Genomic DNA, 24,069 nt, shown 5'->3' with positions numbered 1-24,069 from the left:
TCTTTCAGCAGCATATTCACACAGAAGCTGTACTGAGTCCAGTTAAGACAGTTTTGGATCACTACTTTAATTCTAGAAAATTGTAGTAATTATCTGAAGTATAGAGAAGGAATGTTCTGTTCTAACATGCTTAGATTAGAAATAAACTAATGGTTTTATTTATATAAATCATGGCAAATTATCTACGGTATAAACTACTATTTATAAATTGGCACTGAAAATACAGTATTTTTCTGAATGTACAAAAATCAAGGAAAAAAAGAAAGGTGTTTAAGAAAATCGTCACTGCCTAAAATATACTTTATTTTATGTCTGCATCACAGAATCAACTGCCTCCTCCTTAAAAGGAAAAGAGTACCCTGCCATCTGTAAAATCAAGAGCACTTACTCTTTTCTAGCCACTGTGTAATTTGAAATGGTCATATTTCAATGACTGTGCAATACCACTCATTCAAGTCAGCCAAAGGTGGGAAGCTGAAAGCATGAGAGTGGTAATCTTACATTCAGGGCCAAATATTTCCCCTCTTAGACAAGAAACCCTAAGGTGGCCTAATACTGTCTAATATTGAATGAATTTAAGGCTGTTGTTATGCATTCAAATACAAGACCTTTCTTATGTTTCTTTACAGCAACATACTCTATATTACACCATTTCATCAATAAAAGTATTTAACTTTTGGCCACTGTAGTTGTTACCATCTATTAATTAACTGAATTTAGTCAACTACAGCCCACTCAAGTATTCACAGCCATATTACTCTAGGTAAAAATCACCTTTGCTTAGGTCAGCAGCATTAGTGCACCTCTGTGCTGCACTGCATGAATGCTGAGGTATGTCTTCAGGGCTAACAGATCCAAAACATTTTTCAAAACACAGAGCCTAAGGTAAGAAGTCTTGTCAGCATGCAGCACATTTCAGAATCCAGGAACAGAGTGCAATTATAAGATAATTCAGTAAGATGCGGAAGTCACTTCACGGCCTAGCTGATCAAATAGCCCTGGATATACATGAAAGAGAGAACGCACAAGAAGAAATATCAGAACAGAGTTAAAAGGAACGGGGTTAAAAGAAAGATATTCATTGAGCTGCTAGAGAATTAATGTGTGATTTCATTCAAATGAAGAGCAGAAGTAAACTGATCTGAAGATAAAATATCGAGACGAAGAACGGGACTAGAACTGTAGAACAAGTAAAGAAGAAAAATGAAGAAATGTGTACAATTCAGATTTTTCCAGTGATTTATAAAGGGCAAAGCCAAATACTGAGGTAGAAGCCCCAAAATGGTATCTGCCTCTGAAAAGTATTAAAAGGCAAGTCCAAAATGAGTTTCCCATTGCCAACCAAGAAGAACCCAGGAGACACGATGAGGATTCAATAGCCAATGCCCTGTGTCTACCTTGTCTGCCCAGGTTATTCTCGTCAGACCACTTCGACACATGTATTTATTAATCGCCTGTATGTGATTGTGGTAGAGAAAGTAAATGAATTCAGCTCGCTTAGAGATTAATAAATAAATAAATAAATAAATAACACCGTTCAATTCCCTACGTTATTGTATTGAGTTTTGCTCCTCTGGTTTCCTACTATAGCATATGAAGCCTCTGCGCTTGTCCCCCTTGAACAAGTTCACATATATCTTCAACAAACTATACAAATTCTCACCGCTTTGAAAATGAATGCTTCCAGTTACTGCGTGTAGAAACAGAAAAGTTGCTAGCTGTTCTAATTGGTTTAAATATCATACCAATTGCACTTGTTGACAGTGAGAAGTCAGTCACTTACAGAAGACTGGTATTGTGGCAACAGCACTTGGACACCATTAATTAATGACTCTATGTTAGAGCAAAATTAAATGTAAAACATTATTTAATTTCTTTAAAGATTTTGGAACATACTTCCATTTATAACGCTGACTGAAACACTGCCTTATACTTTAAAATATACTAAATGTGAAGTTAAAAAAAAAAAAACTTTAAGTTTTGATATTTCATACAACCATATTCTGAACAGTTTTAATTATTTTCAGATCCTACCTGAGAGATTCTGCCATCCTCCTTAAGTCTTCATTTTGCTGCTTTAAACGTTCAAGTTTAGCAAGTATCTTGGATAATTCACGACTAGAATGATCTGGGTGCTCACTGTCTCGTACCAGGTGTCCACCAATATAAAAAAGTAAAGTTCCCCAAGCAAAGAGGATGAGCATAATCCAACGCCAGGAACCAGTCCATGGCCGCATTTTCAGATGTTCAATTCACTCCAGAACTGCTTCTGCTCACGAAATAACAAACATTTTAAGTCCTTAGCCTGTACAAAAAAGTGCACAAATTTCAGTTCCTCTCCTTCACCACATTGTACCGGAGAAAAATTATTCTCAGTGTTTGTCTTATTGCAACTCCTTAGAGAAGATCCTTACAGAGCTGTACATAGAAAGCATTAACATTGTATCATTCTTGAAGTATACTCTGTGAAAAGAAAAAAAAAAAAGAAAGAAATTATAATTCTCGTATATAAAAATACACTTGATTGCAATTAAGCTAAGTGTATTGTCATTAACATTCAGGAATAATGACTGAAAATGTTGCTACATTCTGTCAAACAGAAAAAGAAAACACTTTTAACTTTGCACACTAAATACACGGAGCTCAGGCACAACTACAAAAAGAATATTCCATGAATTCTGGCTTTGAAATGGTCAGAATAAACATGACTTTCTGTAAGAGAAATATTTACCAGTTAAAGTGTCGTTTCACACTTTAAAATACATCAAACATCATTCCGTGGTAAACTTCATATTCTTCTTTATCAACAACAGAGAGTTTTATTCAACTATAAATTAATTTTCTTTTTTTTTTCCACTTTTATGAACTCTCTTCTCCACTGTCTTATAACATGACTAATACCCTGTAACAAAACTGTTATTGCCATTTCTAACAATATATTGGCATGTAGACTGGCCCAGAAACAGTTGTAACACCAATTAAGCAACTGCAAGCACTGCGAAGACTGTAAGCAATAGTTTCTACACAAACAACCCATTATATATCTTTCTTTAAAATTTCTAGTGACCACTGGAATGATCATCTAAAAGTAAAGCCAAAATTTTATTTCTTGCTTAAAATTGTAAGACAACACAACTTGTCTCTTTACCCTTCCACCACACTTGCTGAAACAGATACAAAGGAACACTGAAAATTTAAAAAGTAAAAAAGAGGGGGGATTTCAAGTAAAGTCTATGCGGCATTGTTATGCTCACAGATCTGAAAATCAGGCTGGAGCTCAGAAATCTAATTTTTAGAAATGGGTTTCTTCTGCATTAAAACTACCAAACCCAGTTTGACAAGCATTATTATTAAAAGTACAAAAATGCTTAAAAAGTAATACCCTCTTGCATCGACAAGCACTGCATTCATTTAAAAAAAAAAAAAAAAAAAAGCAAAATCACCTCTTCATTTTCTACTTCGTGAACATCACTTAATGACTGCAAGAATTTCCTCATTTTATCCAGAACAAACTTTAAGCTCTAACAGATAAACGTTCAAAATCTTCAAAAGTGCTTCTTACTCCTCTTCACCCTTACGCCTTTTTTAATCAATTTCCAAAATAACCTCTATTTCCAATACTCAAAGCTGGAAATCTACCCAGTTTCTTCTGAGATGTTATCCACACCCACATTCTCCCAAATTATTATTCTGCTTAATCCTTCCTTCGCCTTAATTTCTTTTTCCTTTCACTTAGATTTTTCTTTTGTTTCAACTCCATTTCAAGTTTAGAGAAAAGACTCCCCATTAACTTTCAAACTCACCTATGCACAGAGCACTTACTTCCAGATAGAAATATTCAAAGGTTAAAAATATTTTAAAATGCAGAAAAAATTATAGTTATTTTGCTGGAAGATTTTTGTTTGTATAATTTTGAAAGAGGCATAAAAATTTCCACTTAAGACTAGTAAGATGGCACACGAGATAAACCATTTAAAAACTGAATGCTACTAATGAGATGGAAAACTTTTGTACTACCTCTCTCAGGCCCTTCCATTTAATGCATCTATGACAAGATGAGTTATGAACAGATTTTTTTTTGTTTGAAAGCAAGGTCAGATTCCCACGCTAGGAGCATATCATCTTCTAGAGATCTCTAAGAAAGCTTAATACATATTTTGCTTTAACGTGGTAAAAGTGTGGGACTGCCTCTAGGAATAGTGGCTTCTTCTATAATCTTTTAGATCACAGCACAAATAAAAAGTGTATATATAGAGTATAGGCCATACCCAGACCACAGAGGATTGCTGCTGTAAGCAAAGCAAGCCTGGAGTTAAATCAGTTACCTGCAGGCGCAATTAATATAAAACCCCTATGGACTGAAGTTCAAGTTCTAAGTGGAAAAGTGTATGCTTACATCTATACTTCCAATCACCCAGAAAATGGATGACAAAAGTTAAAGTTAAATTGAAAGTAAAGTATCACCTATCTGATTTAACCCTGTAGCTTTATTATAAAAACTCAATATAAAATGCATTATTTAATGAAGTAAAAAAGTTTTGATAAGTACTTGCTATTATAAATCATTAGGAATACACAATCTTTAATGCATCAGTTGAACGGAAACTAATATTGTGAGAAAGGAAGTCAAATTAAATTGTATTTACTGGCAAATGCACAGCACATAAAAAGTGGTTAGTGTCACAAATTTATTTAGATTCCATTAAAAATCAGACAGAATATTTACATAAAAGTAAATGTCTGCTTCAATGACTTAAAAATCAAATTGTTCACACTACACTTGTAAGCCACATTTCATTGTAAGCGTACAAAACATTCTGTAGTCAAATTAGCATGAAAGGTTTGATTAAAAACCACTATTTCAAATGAAAGAATGCAGTGTTTACAAAATTACTAAAGGAAACGGTAAAAGAACACTAACCTAATTAAAATGGTTTAAAAAAGAAGATTGAGGTGTAGCTCTGCCATCAGAAGAAATAATATGCACGCATATCAAAGTTCTTTTGCTACAGCAAAACAATTAATGAATGAAAAAACTATATACTAGCTTTCCTCACCTTGCCCCCCATAATGTCTTCCTGTAGAAGATACTTACAAATCAGAAACTTGACTAACTCAATACCATCATTTTAAATGAAAGAATGTCAATGATTTAAATAAGGTCCTTGTTAACTTACTGTTCCCAACATGATTTCAATAACAAATCCAGTGATAGAGTGGAGACTTCCTGCTTGCTTGTTTTTGGTTGCCAGTCAGAATTATGGCCCTAGAATAGCATTATAACCTTTTCCTTGGCAACGTGCAGTTTCAAATTATTTTAGACTCAGTTCAAAGCAAGCTAAGCAAGTGTACTTTTGGCTCAACTACTTATTGACCTGGTTTCAAGGGTACGTTACATAAGCTGAAAAGAAAAAAACTACTCATGAAGTAAAACTCATGCATCATTAGAGCTAATACATACACCATTATATTTAATGACATGTAAATTATCTAAAATTCTTTTTCAGAGCATGAAATACGAAATTCACTCCACTGTTAAGGACTAGCACAATGACTTTTTGATCACTAAATGTGGAACATTCAAAAAGTAAGTTTTCCCGTTCATGTAACTTAGACTGGACGCTCTTATCGTTGTTAGTTTTTCTCAATAAGACTTATTTAAGTTGATATTTTTAAGATTTCACCTGAGAAAGCATGCTGGTCTAAGCATATTAACCTGTTCTGCTCTTAGGAGAAAGAAGAAAGCAAACACAAAATTGCCAGTTCCAGTTCCTATGTAACAATGATGTGACAGCAGTGCTTCTGACAAAGGACTGGAGACTAAAGAAATAATCCTTTTAGAATTAAAATGACCAGGTAGTGTTTGATACAAATAAGCAAACAGATTGCAAATATTACTCACAATGTGTACAATGTATTCTTAATGAAGGGTTAAATACCATTTGTTTAATGAAAACATCAGGTTCATAATCTCAGCTAGGTAGTAAATAGTTTAGAAAAGATTTTTTCAGTCACAGTCTACACCCTGGCATTTCAGGTAAACTGTCACAGAAACTTGTTTATAAACCAATTAAGTTCCACTTAAAAAAAACAACAATGTTTTGCTTTAACACGTTATTGGAAGGCTGTGCCAAAACTCATTCTTCTAATGCTTAAAGGCTGTCTTTAATTTCCAAACTAAATCCATACTTAGCATATCTATACTAGAGCTCTCTTGTGCTAGTATGAACTGGGTTTATAGAGTGCAATTCCTATCTTATTCTGTACCCAGAACATGTCTACAGAAAGCGGCCATATCCTTGCTCAGACTTAAATGCTAGTCTAAATAGAACAGGCACTTCACTATGAGAGACTTGCAAATTCTCTGCATCCTGGACAAGCTCCCTTTCAGATTAAATCTTTTCAGAACATCAGGAATCACAATTGTATACATAACATGCAAGGTGTTATCAATACGTTCTATGAAGCAAGTACTTCCTTTTCTCTTAGACCTGCTTTCTCTCATGCACCCTAGGACTGAATTTGTCTTTTTCATGGTTCCATTACTTTTAGCAGTCCTCAACCATTTTCTGAGGATATAATAGCTCCAAATCGTTTTGCACATATATCTCTTCAAATTGATGAGTTCCTGTTCTATGAACAGAAATTTATTTTTAATCCTTACACTTGGTGTTATCATACTTTAGCCTATTCTAACAGTCCAGTATCCAAATTAAAACAATTCCTCTTGCACGTTATTCTGACTCTCATCACAACCCCTCTCTACTTTATCACTTAATTTTCATTAGAATCTGTTTTTGGGACAGTCACACTATTTGGATATCATGAAAAGGTTCTTCACCAAGAGGGTGGTTGCACACTGAAACAGGCTCCCCAGGGACGTAGTCACAACACCAAGCCTGTCAGAGTTTAAGAAGTGTTTGGACTGTGCACTTAGTTATACGGTCTGAATTTTTTGGTAGACCTATGTGGTGCGAGTAGTTGGACTCGATGATCCTCGTGGGTCCCTTCCAACTGGGGATATTCTATAAATCTGTGATATCATCATGAACCTGAGAAGGGTAACAGATGCAATTCACAAGGAACTGCACTAATATTGCCTCTCTTCCAGTCTAAGACTCTTCCTTGCAGGAGAAGTCACTGTCAATTCGTGCCTTCAGCCACTTCCTTTTCTAATACCTTTTCTGGAACAAGGACATAAATTTTGTATTATTCCATATGTACATTTAATTATTGTATAAAGTTGCATCTTTTTTTTTCTTCTCAACTTCTATCTACATGTATCACAGGACATAAGTAAACATAATCATGAGGCTTATTTACTGTTTACTTCTACATCCACACCTTCATCTTTACTACTGTTTTTGTAAAAGCCTAACATTATATCTCTGTGGATTTCTCTGAGAAATCTATGTAATTTTCTCTTGGTATACTCCTCTATGATTTTGTGTGAGATGAGTGGATTATTTACACAATCAACAGATTATTCTCTAATTAAACATTTTCTTAATGGAATTCACCATCCTTTTGAATTCCATTGCAAGTGTAGATTTATTCAATAATGAAGCTTTCAGATACTATAATTTCTGATCTTCACCACAACAAACTCCCTGGCAGAAAGATATACCCACAGCGCTTGGGATTTTTAAGATGAAAGTGTATATGGGACTGCATTTGAAATAGTTTAACAAGAGTTCAGAATTAACTAAAGTAATAACTTTTTAGAACTAGGGATGTCATCAACCATCTAAACAGATACTGTTTGATAATATCGAGCAATCCTCTGTTTTAGATAAGGTAATAAAAACAAGTGATTAAAGATTTTATAACATACTACATTTGAAAGCTTGAAAAAAGATGCAGTAATTTCTAAGCATTTTATCCATGCAGACAGCTGTTGAAGTTTCAGTAGATGACTGATGCAATGTTAAACAAAAGAGGGGACTGTACCTTAAAAGGATAAGAGAAATACAGCTTGCTTTTCAAACACTTTTAAGGTTCTCTGCAAACACTTAGACAAAAAGCAACTGGAGATTTTTCTTTTAGGAAGAGAGGAGAGTAATCTGCAGGAACAATGTGCTTCTCCATGGAAATTACATATATAGACTCATTTCAATAAGCAAGGGATAAAACAGTCTTTGGTTTTACAATTCTTTTTAACTATTAAAATAACACATTAACCAGAAACACAACAAGGTTAAAAATTGTCTTATGTGAACTAACCAAATGTCTTTGTAAGATATAGTCATCTTAGTAAACGAACAGGACAATTATGTAAGAGAGGAGGTTTATTTATTCCTGTTTGCTTACTGAATTAACACTATACAGCCCTAACATAGCACAGTTACAGCCAAGAATGAATTATAAAAATTTGAAACACCAAGCATGATCTTCTTCCACAGTAATAATCTACTGATAGCCCTTGAAAAAAACTCATTCCAAAAGAGAATAGGAAGAATGAGTGTTAAGTCTGAGGAAACAATACAGTAAAAGAAATGAAAGTTAGCAGGACTCTGTAACTTACGTTAAAAATGAAACGATTTCTGATGATGAATTGCTTCTTGCATTTGCAAACAGAGGTGTAACAAAATCCAAGGTCTAGGAGTTTAACCTAGATAAATTAAGTTTATGAGAAAGGGGAAAGGACGGTCTACATCTATAAATGTATAACAGCTAAAGGAATTAACTATTGAAACAGTTAATGTAATGAGATAATGGATCCTCTGTCACTCATTCCATTTAAAATGAAGCTTCAAAAACACTTACAAAAATATAGTAATCACTCAAGAGTTTGAAAAGAATTGAGTTTTCTGGCTTGCACTAGTCAGGTAAGAACCGATGAATAGAAACAGCCCATCCTTTTCTTTACAGAACTTAGAACTTACTATGTTCTTAACAGAGCACAGAACTTAATACCCACAGTTGTGTAAAACACCACTGGAGATCAGTAAAAGTCGAGAGCAAAGAAGACCAGTCTTCTTAGCCTACCAAGCTGCATACCAAGTCTTAACATGGTCAATAGCCACCTACTATGCCATGTATTTTGAAGAGATGAAGAGATCAGAACAAGACTCAGCGGAACATTTGATCAATGCAACCTGCTGCTGGTTGGCTTCTTCCAGCAGCTTAGAATTTATATTAACCCACAGCCTCTATGTCAGCATGACCAACTACTGGTCACAACGTGATTCAAAAACGCAAGTTGCATTTAAACTGCATGTAAGCTACACATTAGCTATCAAATCTCAGAAGAATGGATTGCAAGGCACTCTAGCCAGTTAAAATGTACTCACAAATGCTTACTGAGCTTGATAATCTTTCAGACAACTTTTAGCCACAATGGCCTAACTTTTGATTTTTTTTCTCCAAAGACCTTTCCTCACCATCAGGAATGGATATTTGCCAGAGGCAGAAATGGGAGATAATGGTGAGGGATGCTGCTGTTGCTTGGGGGCAGCACAGCTGCCAAATGCCAGTATAATCTCACCTTGGGTAACGAACAGAGCGGCAGGGGCAGGAATGGACAACCTTTAGCTAGTATTTGATCCTTCCATTCTTTGGGTGCTAAATCAACTTTAAACTCCTTTCTGCCACCAGCTTCCCCACACCATTCCTTAATGGCTGCAAACATCAGAAGCAAGATCAGAGGTAGGATATTTCTTCTTTGGCTGGCATCAAAGCAATATGCAACATCTAATTGACAAGAAACTTAGCAGCAGCCTGTTCACAACTCAGCTGGATGTTTATAAATCAAGCTGGAAAACAGAGAAAAAAGCTACTGAGTTTGTAATTGTTATGCAAAACTGCGTGACACTTGGCAGCCACAAGTAAACTGGAGTGCTATTTGCAACCAAGAGGTTTTTCAAACTCCTGGTGTAGGGAAGGCTATACCATACTCAGAAGCTTGAAAATAAGTCACAGAACTGACCTAAATGCCTTCCTTACTACACTCAGGAGACTTGGAGATTGGGTGATTTGACAACAAAGTAAAAGAAACGCTAGAATAAGACTTTGAGTTAACCATATCAGACAGAAAATATCTGCAGTGATCATTATTGAAATATTATAGATTCACTTTGTATCACCATCTTCTAATTTAAGACTGTTTTCTACCATGTTTTTACTAGAAAAAAAAAAAGTTGAAGACTGTTGAAATACTAATACCGCCATATGATAAAGGAGTATTTGCCTTAAATTTAATTCCATTATGGCACAATATATGTATTTTAATGTGTAAAAATTCCCCTTGGCACTCCACTTTTCTTTTAAATGCTGTTTTATTTTTATAGATAGAAAACTTTTACTTTGGGACACTGAACCTTACATACCACAAAGACAGTAGAGATATCTGATCTGCAAAAAATGAGTTAATTCCAGTATGGGAAGCAATTTATCTGTATCAGCATATAGGCTCATGTTGCCTAATTTACTCTGCTGTACAGCTTTCATGGAGCTCCATGCCACCAAAACCAGACTGCTTACTGCATCTGATCTTGGCCACGCTATGTTTAAGTGCATTGCTGATCTGTGATCTATTTTTTCTAAAATTAAAAATGAAGGAACTGAAACACTCAAAGAACTTCCTACAACAGCAAGGCTATGAATAAACCAGGACTGTGAAAGTTGCAAGTCAAAATCTCAGATAAAGCTGCCAACAGCTTTTCCTCTCAAAACTGGTGCAACATATTATGGGAAAATCACAAAGGACTTTCAAATCTGCTGAGCTTAAAGCACCTGTGAAGCTTTTTGTTTAATTCTGTTTATAGCAAGCATTAAGATTACACTATTAATTGAAATTTTCATTTTTGTTGTTAACATAGCTATTAGTACTTCATAAATTGGCTATCATGGTGGTGTTGATAGCATGCAAGATCATTGTATTTATATTTGTCTATACCAATCACTTTACCAATAGAAAAAAATATTAAACAAGGGCTACTTTACTTTAGAAACTGCTATAAAAATATGATTGATGTCATATAAAGTCTGTAATTATGAAAACTATATGGATACCATATTCTAAGGAAGGTCTTAAAAGCTAAATTTGTGTATTTTCTCACAGTGCATTCTAATGAAACACCATGCAAGTATTTCAGAATGGTAACAAGGAGGGTAATGTGGAGTCTGAAATATGGTTGTAAAAAAAGGTTAAAACTGCAGAAAAAAAACTACAGCTGTGTTTTTCTTATTTCCTATGCAAGTTTACAATACTATTCACAAAGCCACTAAACTCTTAGAATCCTTGCATTTGGACTTGTTATTTGGGAGAAAAGCAGTGTTTTCCTTTGTGGTGAACACCCTGTTCACTTTGTAATACAGATGTAGCTATTTCATGGTCAGTTGTTCCTATGTTTAGCTGTCCTTCAGCAGCATCGCACTATTCTTGAACTTGCAAGTTACATTTCTTTTATCTACTCCCTACTCTTTTATACCAGATATTATCTTCTCATTCCTATTTTCAGCATTGTTTTTGTTAGCCATTCCACTCAACTTCCTTTATCTCTGAACCGTTCAGCTTCACTGTAGCAACCGCATCACGAAGGATGAGACGCCCGCCATTCCACGCGCCGGTATTCGAAGAGCTCTCCGTGGTTCTGAGCTGCCTCCTGCCAGAGTCCCTGCTCCGGGAACGCTTTCTGGCCAAAGACCAGCCACAGATAAAAACTGAGTGCCAGGCTCACAGACTTGTTCCAGCATGATACACCCCAACACAGACTGATCTAGAAAGGCAAAGGGGAGTCTGGATGGTGCTGGAGTTCAGCTCCACAGGATGGGCAGAAGATAAACGATTCACTTCCTCATAGCTGAAGCTACTCACAAAATGAAAAGGCACCACTAAATCAGGAAAACAAAATCATTCTATGACCCCTATTTGTAAGTCTGTGTTGTTCTTTTCAATTAAAACCTAAATGGCAGCAGAAGCTAAGTGGAGGGTAGGGGTTTCCCATGAATGTCTCAAAGATATACACAATCATCTACCTTGAGATATTCAGAAATTGATTCAGTTCTTTGAAGCTGAATTTGCTAAAATAGGAGATTTTACATAGAGAAGAACACCAAAGAGAATTTTAAAGACCTTTAGCAACCAGCTACAGGTTCATGGATCAAGGGGCAACAAGAAGACAGAAAATTTTAATGCAGAAACGGTCTCATAAATCTGATATTAGATGATACTGATGTCACTCTTACATGCAGAGTAACTTTTTGATGACAAGAATTCTAAAGGACATAGGAAGGTAGGTTATAACTGTGAGATGTTAAATTATCAACCACATAGATATCCAGGTGTTTATTGCTAGTGAAGGCCCTACGATGGCTGACCTGAGTCCTAACACTGAGAGTTTTATAACAAAACTAGATAGTTTTAGAAAATACTGAGGTGGAGCTGTGAATTTAGTTTTTAAAGAAATTCAGTTATGCATAAATATAAAAACATTTGTGTTGTCAAAACCTGGAATAGACTTTAAAAATGTATTTTCATATTCATATTACAATACACAAAATATATATATGCAATAAACAGCAACAACTGCTAGACAAAATGTTTCACAGTTTTTCTTAAGCAATGCATATTAAGATCATAACCAAGAAAATGGGAGCATTTAAAGCCATTGTTTTGAATTATGCCTTTAATGAAGTGAGTTAAATTTAACTCCTTCTAAAAATTCACTGAAAATCTTACTTTTCCTTGAGCCAGAAATGAACCTGAAGCAGTATTTTAACATTTTGTTAAACCTGAACCAAAACAAATAGAACTAAACTGAAAATGTTGATGGTTGTTTAAGTGTATGTAAAACATATCAGTGAAATACAGAACAACTCAGGGGGCCAGGGGAGGGATAGCTTGTTTTCTACCCAGTGAAGATTTATGTTTATGGAATGTAAAGTAGTTTGCATTTGTAGTTGTCACTTGTTTTAATGTTTTCACATAGTATGCAAAAAATGCTTTCACATACTGTACTGAGTAACATAAATAGTGTTATTCTTCACAAAATACTATAGGCATATGTTTATTTAGTATCATTCAGATTTTATTTCTTTATTTTTAATTAATTACCTAACCTTCTCCCAAATCTCAATACATAATCCTTGCAAACTTTCTTCACTCCTACTCTGTTACAGAAGAGTACAAAACATTGACACTCAAAATGTAAGCGTTACGTCAAAATTATTTATAACCAAATATAATGCTAAGGTTTCCTATACTGATTATGTTTGGAAAAAAACTCAAGACAGTCTGCTTTCTAGATAATTTATTCTAATGATGACACATGATACAGCACAGTTCCTTGAACATTATAAGAACAATCCGTGCACTGCTTTATTATAAAAAATAACTATATATTCTATTTTTTCCTGTTCTCTTTGATTTACAAGTTCACAAAAAAACAATTTCTCTTATTGCAGCAGACCTTCATTTTTCTAACAGTTGATTGTTGAAAAGCCTTGCCAACAACAGAAAATTTAAGTATATTTTATTGATAAGAACAGGTCTATGTTTGTGATATACTAACATAACACACTCAAGCATATATCTAATAACTCTTTTTCAAAGTTTCTCCAGATTTGCTTGGTACAGAAATGAATCTTACAGATCTTTTGCCTCCAACACTAGCTTTGGAATTCTTTTTAAATAAGGTTCTGTCAAATTTGTCGTCTTCCATTTTTCTGGTACAGATATCAATATAATCAATAGTTATACAACAAACTTAGTTCTATAAATACATATGAATAGGATCTGGTCCTAGTACAGAACTATAGCCAACTAGAATAAGGCTACATCTCATGAAAGTAGCACTTACATTACCAAAAAAATAATGCAGGCCATCATTTCAGCTCTGTAGAAGAAGCCTTCTCACTTACAACACAAACCTTTGGAACATGTTTGCATAAGCTTTTTCATTTTTTTTTTTCTTTCTTCTCTGATTGACAGAAAAGGTATTTAATAAATCAAAACCACTGACCATTAGGATATAATAAAAAGGCATGAAACTCAATAGATCATCACATTCAATCATAATCAAAACATTCTTTCCATATTTACCATTCTGATGATTTTAAAAGGTTCAGGACACCATTATCAATAACAAAATGAAATAGGGCAAAAAAAAGTGTATTTATTCTAATAATGAAGTAAGAAAAACATGAAGTTCCCCTAAACACTTTGTACTGTGATAAGTTCTACCAAAATGATCCCAAGCAAATTCTCAAAATTGGTATTTTTAAATTATTTTTTAAGTGATTTTATAACAAGCTGAGAACCAGATGATAACTCCTCTTCCCTGTTTACTTAGTAAAAACATATTTTTCTAATCCATTTCTGAATCTTACACAATCAAATGACAGGAGAAAAAAAAAAGGCAACAGATAGAACACTCTCCAAAATTTGACTCTACAAACTGCTCCGGAGGACGAGAAGGAAAAAAGGGACATATTTCTTCTTGCTTTGAGGAATCCTCAGCTCCTCAGCAAGCAGTCACATTGAGCAATTGAGCTGCTGAAGGAAGATAATCAATTCATAAATACAGCAATCTTTCTAGATGAATGAGACGCTTGATTACTCATCATAACAGGCCAGGAATTAGACCAAAATCAAAGGGAGTTACAGCGTTAGGCAGAGTAACATAATAAAAATGCATTTTGGAAAAAATACTGTAGGTGTGTATAGAAAAAAAAATGGATAAAGCATTTGTTTATACTCTGGCTGCTAGAAAGAACATAGAATCAAAATGCAAAAATTATTGTATGCATGAGGGCTGCGCAATCCCAAGCACAAATACAGGCTGGGCAGAGAATGGTTGGAGAGCAGCCCTGAGGAGAAAGACCTGGGTGTGCTGGTTGATGAGAAGCTCAATGTGGGCAGGCAACGTGCTCTTGCAACCAAGAAAGCCACCCATATCCTGGACCACATCAAAAGAAGCATGGCCAGCAGGTCGAGGGAAGTGACTCTCCCCCCTCTGCTCTGCTCTCATGAGACCCCACCTGGAGCACTGCATTCAGCTCTGGGATCCCCAGAACAAGAAGGACATGGACCTGTTAGAACAAGCCCAAAAGAGGGTCACAAGGATGATCAGAGGGCTGGAGCACCCAGCCCCAACAGAAAAGAAGGTTCCAGGGAGACCTTAAACCAGCCTTCCTAGTAGGTCAAGGGAGGTGATTGTCCCGCTCTACTCTGCGCTGGTGCGGCCTCACCTCGAGTACTGTGTGCAGTTCTGGGCACCACAGTATAAAAAAGACATGAAACTGTTGGAGAGTGTCCAGAGGAGGGCTACGAAGATGGTGAAAGGCCTGGAGGGGAAGACGTACGAAGAACGGCTGAGGTCACTGGGCCTGTTCAGCCTGGAGAAGAGGAGGCTGAGGGGAGACCTCATCACAGTCTACAACTTCCTCGTAAGGGGGTGTCGAGAGGCAGGAGACCTTTTCTCCATTAACACCAGTGACAGGACCCACGGGAACGGGGTTAAGCTGAGGCAGGGGAAATTTAGGCTTGACATCAGGAGGGGGTTCTTCACAGAGAGGGTGGTTGCACACTGGAACAGGCTCCCCACGGAAGTGGTCACTGCACCGAGCCTGTCTGAATTTAAGAAGAGATTGGACTGTGCACTTAGTCACATGGTCTGAACTTTTGGGTAGACCTGTGCGGTGTCAAGAGTTGGACTTGATGATCCTTAAGGGTCCCTTCCAACTCAGGATATTCTATGATTCTATGATTCTATGATTCCAGTACCTAAAAGGCACCTACAAGAAAGCTGGAGATGGACTTTTTATCAGAGAGCGTAGCGATAGGACAAGGAGTAATGATTTTAAAATAAAAAAGAGTAGATCTAAATGAGATGTTAAGAAGAAATTCTTTACTATAAGAGCGGTGATGCGCTGGCACAAGTTGCCCAGAGAAGCTGTGGATGCCACACCCCAGGAAGAATTTAAGGTCAGGTTGGATGGGGCTTTGGGCAACGTGATCTGGGGGGAGGTGTCCCTGACTTTGGAAGCAGGCAGTGGAATTAGATGATCTTTAAGGTCCTTTCCAATCCAAACCATTCTGTGATTCTGTGTGGCCACATACTTGATTGTAAAGTCACTAAAGAAATAGCAGAGATTAAGATTCTGGGAAAAAAAAAAAAAAAAAGACTCTCACAAATGTAACTGGGTAATGACTGGGCAAGAGTACAGAGAAAGTGGATTTGGACAGCACATACCTGCATGGAAGTAATAATTTCTAATAACATTCTGTTTAAATTATCAGTAGTTAATTCTTCCGATACTTCTTTGCAGCCTGTTTTGTGTCTCATCATATACAGAGGTAGAGAACATCTACAGATTTCAAGAATTTGTACAGAACCTAACTATTGTACCTGGCACGCATCAGGAAACTGTCTCATGCTCTGTCATCAACTCCATCTCCAGATGATTTGTTTACAACCAATTACTAAATTATGAACGAGTAAATGCAAACGAAAGAGTGAGATGTAGGCAATAAGCAATCCTTCAAAATAAGGCAAATGGAGAGAAAAAAAATAATCTGAGGGATTTATAGAGCTCAAGCCTGAGAGATCATTGCTCCAAAAGGCATGTGGAAGAAACACAAGCAGAGTGAGGGGGTGGGAACACTTATGTTATTAACATACTCCCTGAAGACATCAGAATGCATGAATTGCATTCCAGTAATTTTATGAGCAGAGTTTGAGTTTTCCTTTTTCTTGGCCTTGCTTTATGCTATGCTCCCTGCTACAGTGAAGCACCAAAATAATAATGAACTCTAATATGAATGCTGCTCAGAGCAAACTCAGAGATTATTTTACACTGGGCACATCCTAGTGACATTCCCTAGAACACTGCTATTGTACTAAGCAAGCAAAGAATAAAGAATAAAAAAATAAAAGAATGTACTAAAGAATATAAGCTACTAGTTGAAAAGTGCAGGAATCAGTTGAATAGTTCTGTAGCGTCAATTCTGTGGTGTGTTCGGAGTACACATGCATGCTATTTCTTTTGATTCAAAGTGTACGTTCCAGAACAGAAGCAGTTTTCAGAAATGTAGTGTGTCAAAGGTATTACAAAGCACTAATGGAGAATGACTGTTCAATTTTCAGTTTGTGCAAAAATAATTTCAGAAGTATCAGCATTAATTAACTTTGCCCCTCCTCCTACAAAGCTTTGTAATACATTCACATACAAATCATTTCATAACACAATACAGTTGAGAATTATCTACTAGTTAAAAGCAACGATTATGAACTAAAAATCAGAGATTCCAAGTACACATAAATTATTTTTCTGGAATATCTTAGGAAAAACAGAAACAATGCTATAAAATGGTAAGAAAATATGGAAAGCAGCAGACAAAAAAAAAATAAAAATAGAAGAACTGCTTGAATGAAACCAGTGTGACAAAATTAGTGTAAGTATCTGTAATCTGGCTGTTAATTTAAAACAGAAATGGTTTAGTAATAGAGAAATACAAACACCATAAAGAACCTATTCCAATAATATTGCTACACTAGAAAAAGTTTCATTTAAGAAAGTATCAGTTGCCATACTGCTGCTACTAGTGACAAATGACAGCACAGCACACACTTGTTTTTGCCACTGTTCCAGCTCCTGTTCACAAAATCTTCCATCAAGAGAGATGTGCAATACAGGTAGCATTCCAGAGCCATCTTTATCACTGCCTAAGATACGATTAATAGATGATTTTACAATGCTCTGTAGAGTACTAATCACAGCATTAAGGAAATTATGAAAACTCAGAGTTCCCACAATTCCATTCATTGCTTTTTAGTGCAAGCTTTTAAAGCATGTGGAGTTTTCATTTTGTCATCCTTCTCAGTACACAAATCCTTCTCAGATGAGTGTTATGCACATATAACAATAGCATACATAATTTTTCCATATTTACTTGACTTCAATAACTACCAAATCATGCCGAAATGAAGACAAGATAATCAAGGAGAAAGGATGCATGATACAGATGGTGCATAAAAATCACCAACTGCTGCAAGCATTCATGGGCCAGCTGCACAGTGCTGAGTGGTGCTTTTGGGCCTGTGAAAAAAAAAAGCACCTAGTTATAAGATCATTCACTGTTACAGTTATAGGACAATGAGCAATCCCCTCACATCCTTCTGACAGAGAAGTTTACATTCATGACAAATACAACTGCCACATAACACCAGTGACAAAGTCATTTGACAACACGGAAAAATGGGACAATCGCCCTCTGGACGTTTGCAATCCCAGACTACTATCAGTCACCAAATAATCAATTTGGTATGGAAAATGTGAAGTCAATAGCTATCTCCACATATAAAGAGCCATAAAGTACGTGACATCCTGTGCAGCACTGCAATTCCTGCAATTCCTGCAATAAAATGAAGGAAAAAGAACATTTTAAGGCAACAGACTTCTAAAATGGGATAGATCATGAGTGAAGAGACATATACCAGTTCTGCTTTCCGAAGCCAGTCTTAAAGACAGAAGAAAAAAGGGGACTTTTCTATGGTTAATAAAAGGAATATCATTAATATTAACACGCTTGGGCAAAAAGTGCAGAATGCATCTTAAAAATAGGACTTCCTGAAAACCAAGTAGCATTTTTCCTGGAAATGAATATATTCAATGGCATAATTGCAATGTAAACATTTGTTCTGAAATATTCTACCTTTAGTCTGATAGGTGAAATTCTATAGTGTCTAAGGAGAAGAAAGGAGTGATACTACTACTGCATACAAAGATGAAGCGTGACATTTGAATATGCATTTAGTTGAAAGCTGGTAATGCCTTGAGAAGAGGATGGGTTTCACAGAAATTAGTATTTCTGTTACACATTGTATTTTACATAGAACATGTGACTAAGGGTAAAATGTTCCCAGTAGTAAGTTGAATTTGGTAAGGGTAAGGCTATGTTGATAAGCTGTTGACAGAGTGGAACATGGTACTGAGAACTGTAACGATATTACTTCGTAATATTCTGTAACACAGTCATTCCCTCAGCAATCCTATAAGGTCCCATTTCCATCTCCATAGTCAATGACAGTTCTCCTTCCTTTTTTTCTTCCCAAGTGGATGGTCTACTATACATAGTCCTGTTGCACTGCCTCTTAAGGCATCATACCTCATCTTTGCTTGCTGAGCAGCCTTTGTACCAACAGAGAAGCTCAGAAAAATCATTGCCTACGCTATTTCTTCCTTTTTCCTAATCAAAATCCTTTTTTCAGGCAAGTGATACCTCAGCCAAAGGCCACTGATGGAAAGCACAAATTTATTTCATTCGCCACATTAAACAAGAGAGGGGGGGAAAAAGGAGAAGAAGAAAAAAAAAAAAAGACACAAATACCATTACATTTTTCCTAAAAGAATCTATTTGAATTATATCAGTTTGTTCCAGGAATGGTTTGCCACCACTCTCAAGAGAACTGTATACAGTTAGCACAGCTCACAGCTACAAAAAGGCTGCAGGGTGAACCATTGAGTTGCTGAAGATACAAATGTAGGAATAGCACACTAATGGTTGCCAAAATTTTAGAGGCAGGGGCGATTACAGCTGCTGTATGGTTTTGAGGGCAATCATGGCACAGAAAAAGCATCTGCTCAAAACTTTTCTGAAACAGCACAAAAAAGAAAAACAAGAATTGTCTTTCTATTATTCATATTGCCAGTTTACTTTCCAAATCTGGCTTAAAAATCAGTTAGTTTGGCCAACTAATTACTATTTTGCTTTCACAGAGTATTTCAAATCTCCAATGTATTGTATTTTATGGTATTGGTTTCAATATATTTATGTTCACAATTAACCATTTTGGTAATACAAAAAGAGAAATTCTATCTTGTTGCCAGAACACAATAGCTTATGAGCTGTTTCATTGGCTTTTTATGGCCAACCAGGTTTTTAAGATATTTTGAGAGCTAATTCTTTTGTTTCCTTTTCTTATCACATACTCAAAGCTACAGCCAGAACCTGGAGGCTGAGGTTAAGAGCTTCATCAAGCTTCTGCAAGAACAGAAAAGCAACAAATACAAACTACCTCCCTGAATTCACCTTATCCATTTGTCAGGTTTCACGATGGTATCCAAAGTCTCCTTCCTTTCTCTAAGGGTCTGTATTCTCTGGCATGTCTCCTTTCAGTGAATTTATTTTCACAGATGTTACTTTGGTACCCTCTTCTCGGTTTTAAAAGATATAAACATCTGCTCACAAGGAAATAATGTTTCTAATAGATTCCAGAGATGGTATGAAACCATTGGCACAGTTTATGTGTCAATCACAAACTCATGTTGTGGAATCTCCATGCTTGTCCAAACAGGACTGGCTCTTGAGCAAGCCATTCTAACTGGAACTGCAATTGAGGGGCTGGACTAAAAGGAAGTCCCTTGCAACCAACATGATTCTGCCATTCGTGCAAGCTGAAAAGATCTGTGCGGTTTACATTACACAGACTGAAGCATAAGGCCTGTAGCAGGAAAAAAAGTTAGCAGACTTTTTCATTTGCAAAACATTCATTTTTATACAAAATTCATCTTTATCATCAAGAGCTGAATACTGAAACTGAGGTAGGCAAAGTTACCACAAGTGTTGTTATTAAGATCAAAATGTTGAACTGGGGGCTCTGCTACAAATATGCATATAGATTTTCTTCGTACTTCAACAAATTGGTTTAAAAAAATATCAAGAATATGTTTAATAAAAAGCCTATTTAAAGTTCCGCCACTTTTACACATTTTTTTTTTACAGTATGAATGAAGGCTAATTATTCCAGTCACAATGCTTTCTGGAATTCACGTTGAACTATGTATCGATAGGATTAATTTAAAAAGCTTGCAGGGCAGGGGGAGGTATTGTTTATTCAGAATATGTTAATTCTGTCTCCAACATAACTTGACATCCCAGAGACTGATCACTGAAATCCAGTAATCATTGAAACTCAATTTTTGCATCAGAACCACGCATTTTGTCCAAGGTAAGGCACATATTTTACTACATATATTCCATCTGATTTATACAAGTTAAATGAGAATGATAGATTTCCAGATAAATGAATCAAATAGTTAGTCTATGGTTGGTAACTAGAATACCAGAATAAACGTATTAAATCTCTGAAATGAGATATACTTTCCCAGACTTTGAATGATTCATAGCTCTTTTCTAAACTCCTTCCTACTTTCTACAATTACTTCTGAAGACTAGACCTCAGACCTTACCATTACATGCCCAGCACAGTCCATTAATATTGTACACAGCAATATCACCTCCCCTCTCATCCATCCTACTGTTGTTTTATTCCAAAATATTGTCTCTAATCTGTAAATGCAATCTAGGCTTGGGAACACACATTTGATCCTACCCAAATACAAATGCTTCAAATAAGCCCAACTTACCAAGCAATTTAACAGTGATCTCTTCCTGTTATTGAACCTACTACTTTTATAGATTTATTTTGAGCCATACATTCTCCCCAAGAGCTAAAAAAGACAATGACAAAGAACCCACACACACTAGGCAGCCTTAAAGGAACCTTCCTGAAGGTGTGAAAGTTCCCTCTTTGCTGACATTTTTTTGGATTCATTAAACAATTTTAATACAGTTAGCATGAATTACAACAAATATCTTCAAGAAAGATCAGTCTGATTAGAAGTTAGTGTCATTGGGATCCATTTCAAATGAATCACCCTGTAAGTAGCAAGGCATTTCATTTTTCTCCTTCCCTTTGGAACTAGGTTATTTGTACATCTCTTCAAAAACAGAACAGGACACCAAAAAAAAAAAAAAAAAAAGCCATGACAAGAGCAAAAATAATTAAATGAAGACCTTTTTAAGTTAACAGGGTTCTACCAGTTTCCAAAGGGTTTATTAGCCACCATCTAAAAATAAAAATATAGACACAATAAAGTACAGAATTATCAGGGTAGTATGATTACATCTTCCTTTAAAAATAAAGAGAGCCAAAGTAACTACAGAATATTTTTATATTGTGGATGTAACCTTGGCATTTATCCACATCTGACAGGAGCATTTTTATCTTTCTCCACTTTTCTAGCTGACAAATACCAAAACAAAGTCACAAAGAACAGGTCGTTGGGAAGGTTTTACAGAATAAAGAATTTGGAATGGGTCCAGAAGGTAGATCCAAATATGTTATCACAAAAATAAGTTCAATCCTCATGTTGATGCAAGTTTTCCTCTGTATGTATGATCCAAATGAAAACCACATGCTACATACATATGTAGGTTTCTGACAGACAGACAGACAGACATTTGGCAGGAAAAAGTTACAATCATTCAACTGGTCACATTACCAATTATATTTGAAATGTTATTTTTCAGGCACTATAGAAATATTAATTTATAGACAAATAGCATCCACTAGGATAACTTCTCTAATCCTGCCAAATTCACAATTAATGATCTGTATGATCTGAATATACAAATTTAAAATTAGGTGCATTAACGATCAAAAGTCACTTAGACCCTTACATGAAAATGTTTCAGCTAAACCAAAAAAAAAAAAAAAAAAAAAAAAAAAAAAAAAAAGCTGAATAAAAAGCCATAGCCATACAGGAACAAAAAAAAAGCTGTAACCCAAGATATAGACCAATTGCTGTGTTATGAAATTATACAACATCGTGTATAAGGGACCAGACAATCCTGATAAGAAATGAGGTTTGCAAGACTCATGCAAGGTGGTACATATTTCTCATTCATTTCCAGGGCCTGGAACACACAGATATTTCACATATGTTTTTGGGGGGAGCAGCAGGGAAAGGAAGTGAGGGAAGGAGAGCGAGTGTATTAATGCTTTTCCAGATATCTACTAAGAGTTTTTAAAAATTATATTCCCCATGTATCATTGTTTCTATTCAGTACTGACAGATCACTCCTACCAACAGCAAGGGCTGGGAAAGATCTGGCAAGATTACTCAGTTCTAGTCTAATGCTATCACAGAGGCTGTATCTGTTCTACTCAAAAGTAAAATCGACTATTTCTTATCTAGTGACTTTGATACAGCCTTTCCACAAACTGCTGGACAGATTACTAACTTGCTGCTGCCTAAAGGGTCAGGTTATGCTCCCACGCTCATTGCTCCTACCTGCATGCGCTCATTTCTTCCTTTTCACCATTTTAACACTTTCTGAAGTCTTATTTGAGCTGATCCAACTCACTAAGCAAAAAAAAAAAAAATAGTCACCTTTTTCTGGGTTTGTGAGATAAATCAGTTCACAAGCAGGAGTCAGAGACTGAGCAAAATGAAGTGAGAGCTGGGCTCAGGAAATGGAAACAATGTCTTTCAGCAACAGCACTGACAATGGCTAACCCAGTTTCAGGAAACCTAACTGGGTGCTTGGAAAGCTACCTTCATACTCTTTGTTCTGTCCCAGCCGTGAGATCCTCAGAACTATTTATGTCTTTTTTTTTTTTTTTTTTAAACCATCCATTAAATTCTTAAGCTATCAAAGTACTTCAAGAGTTATGACTGTATAAATAGATCATAATTCAAAGTACTTTAGCTGTCTTCAGATTAATTCACAATCATTACTGAAGTTGGATGAACAGTAAAAGCATCTCATCTGCAACAAATTTACTTTGAACTAGTTGTCTAATTTGTTTAATTTTGAAAGGTCAAGAAACTTTCACAGACATATCCTTACCATAATTTACAATATTAATGACACTGATCACAGCAGTCTTTTCTACAGTTGCATCAAAAAAGAATGTCATAACATGCTTGGGTTCTAAGCTCACAACTCAATTCACATTTCAGTGAAGTTTACTTCACTCTCTAATCCATTTTCAAAAAGAAGAGTTACTATTTTAAGATTTATTTTTCATTATTCATCTATTTAAATTAATATTATAGCCCCTGCATAGACTTTTAAAAGCATATGGATATGTAATATTAAGTTTTGAATATGTGTCACCATTTGAGATAATCTAGCACTGGATTTAGAATATCCCAGAGCACACAACAGTTTCCAGCCACAGTGGGCTAGTTGCTCACGGTTCTCACAGAGAAACCTGAGAGAATCAAGCACGTGCCTCCCTTCTACAGAAGTATTGCTTATCTGTGAGAAATGCA

At 35.7% G+C, this 24,069-nt stretch overlaps 1 protein-coding gene across 4 annotated transcripts in view; it reads right to left on the bottom strand.

Annotated features, from left to right (window-relative positions):
* FUT8 (fucosyltransferase 8) overlaps positions 1-24,069 on the bottom strand; it is a 91,039-nt gene that overhangs the window by 49,109 nt on the left and 17,861 nt on the right. For 2 of the 4 annotated variants that reach the window (XM_084287427.1, XM_084287428.1), the window contains exon 3: positions 2,035-2,463. In XM_084287427.1, the coding sequence (XP_084143553.1) occupies positions 2,035-2,237 (203 nt within the window). In that variant the 5' untranslated portion in view covers positions 2,238-2,463. Of the gene's footprint in view, positions 1-2,034; positions 2,464-23,082; positions 23,155-24,069 lie in introns of those variants that run through there. The other 2 variants (XM_084287429.1, XM_084287430.1) reach the window with 2 other exon arrangements.

Source organism: Netta rufina (assembly GCF_964035555.1).
Source record: "Netta rufina genome assembly, chromosome: 5".
Lineage (NCBI taxonomy): Eukaryota > Metazoa > Chordata > Aves > Anseriformes > Anatidae > Netta > Netta rufina.
Note: the sequence above shows the minus strand (reverse complement) of the source record. Positions and strands in the feature narration are given on the sequence as shown.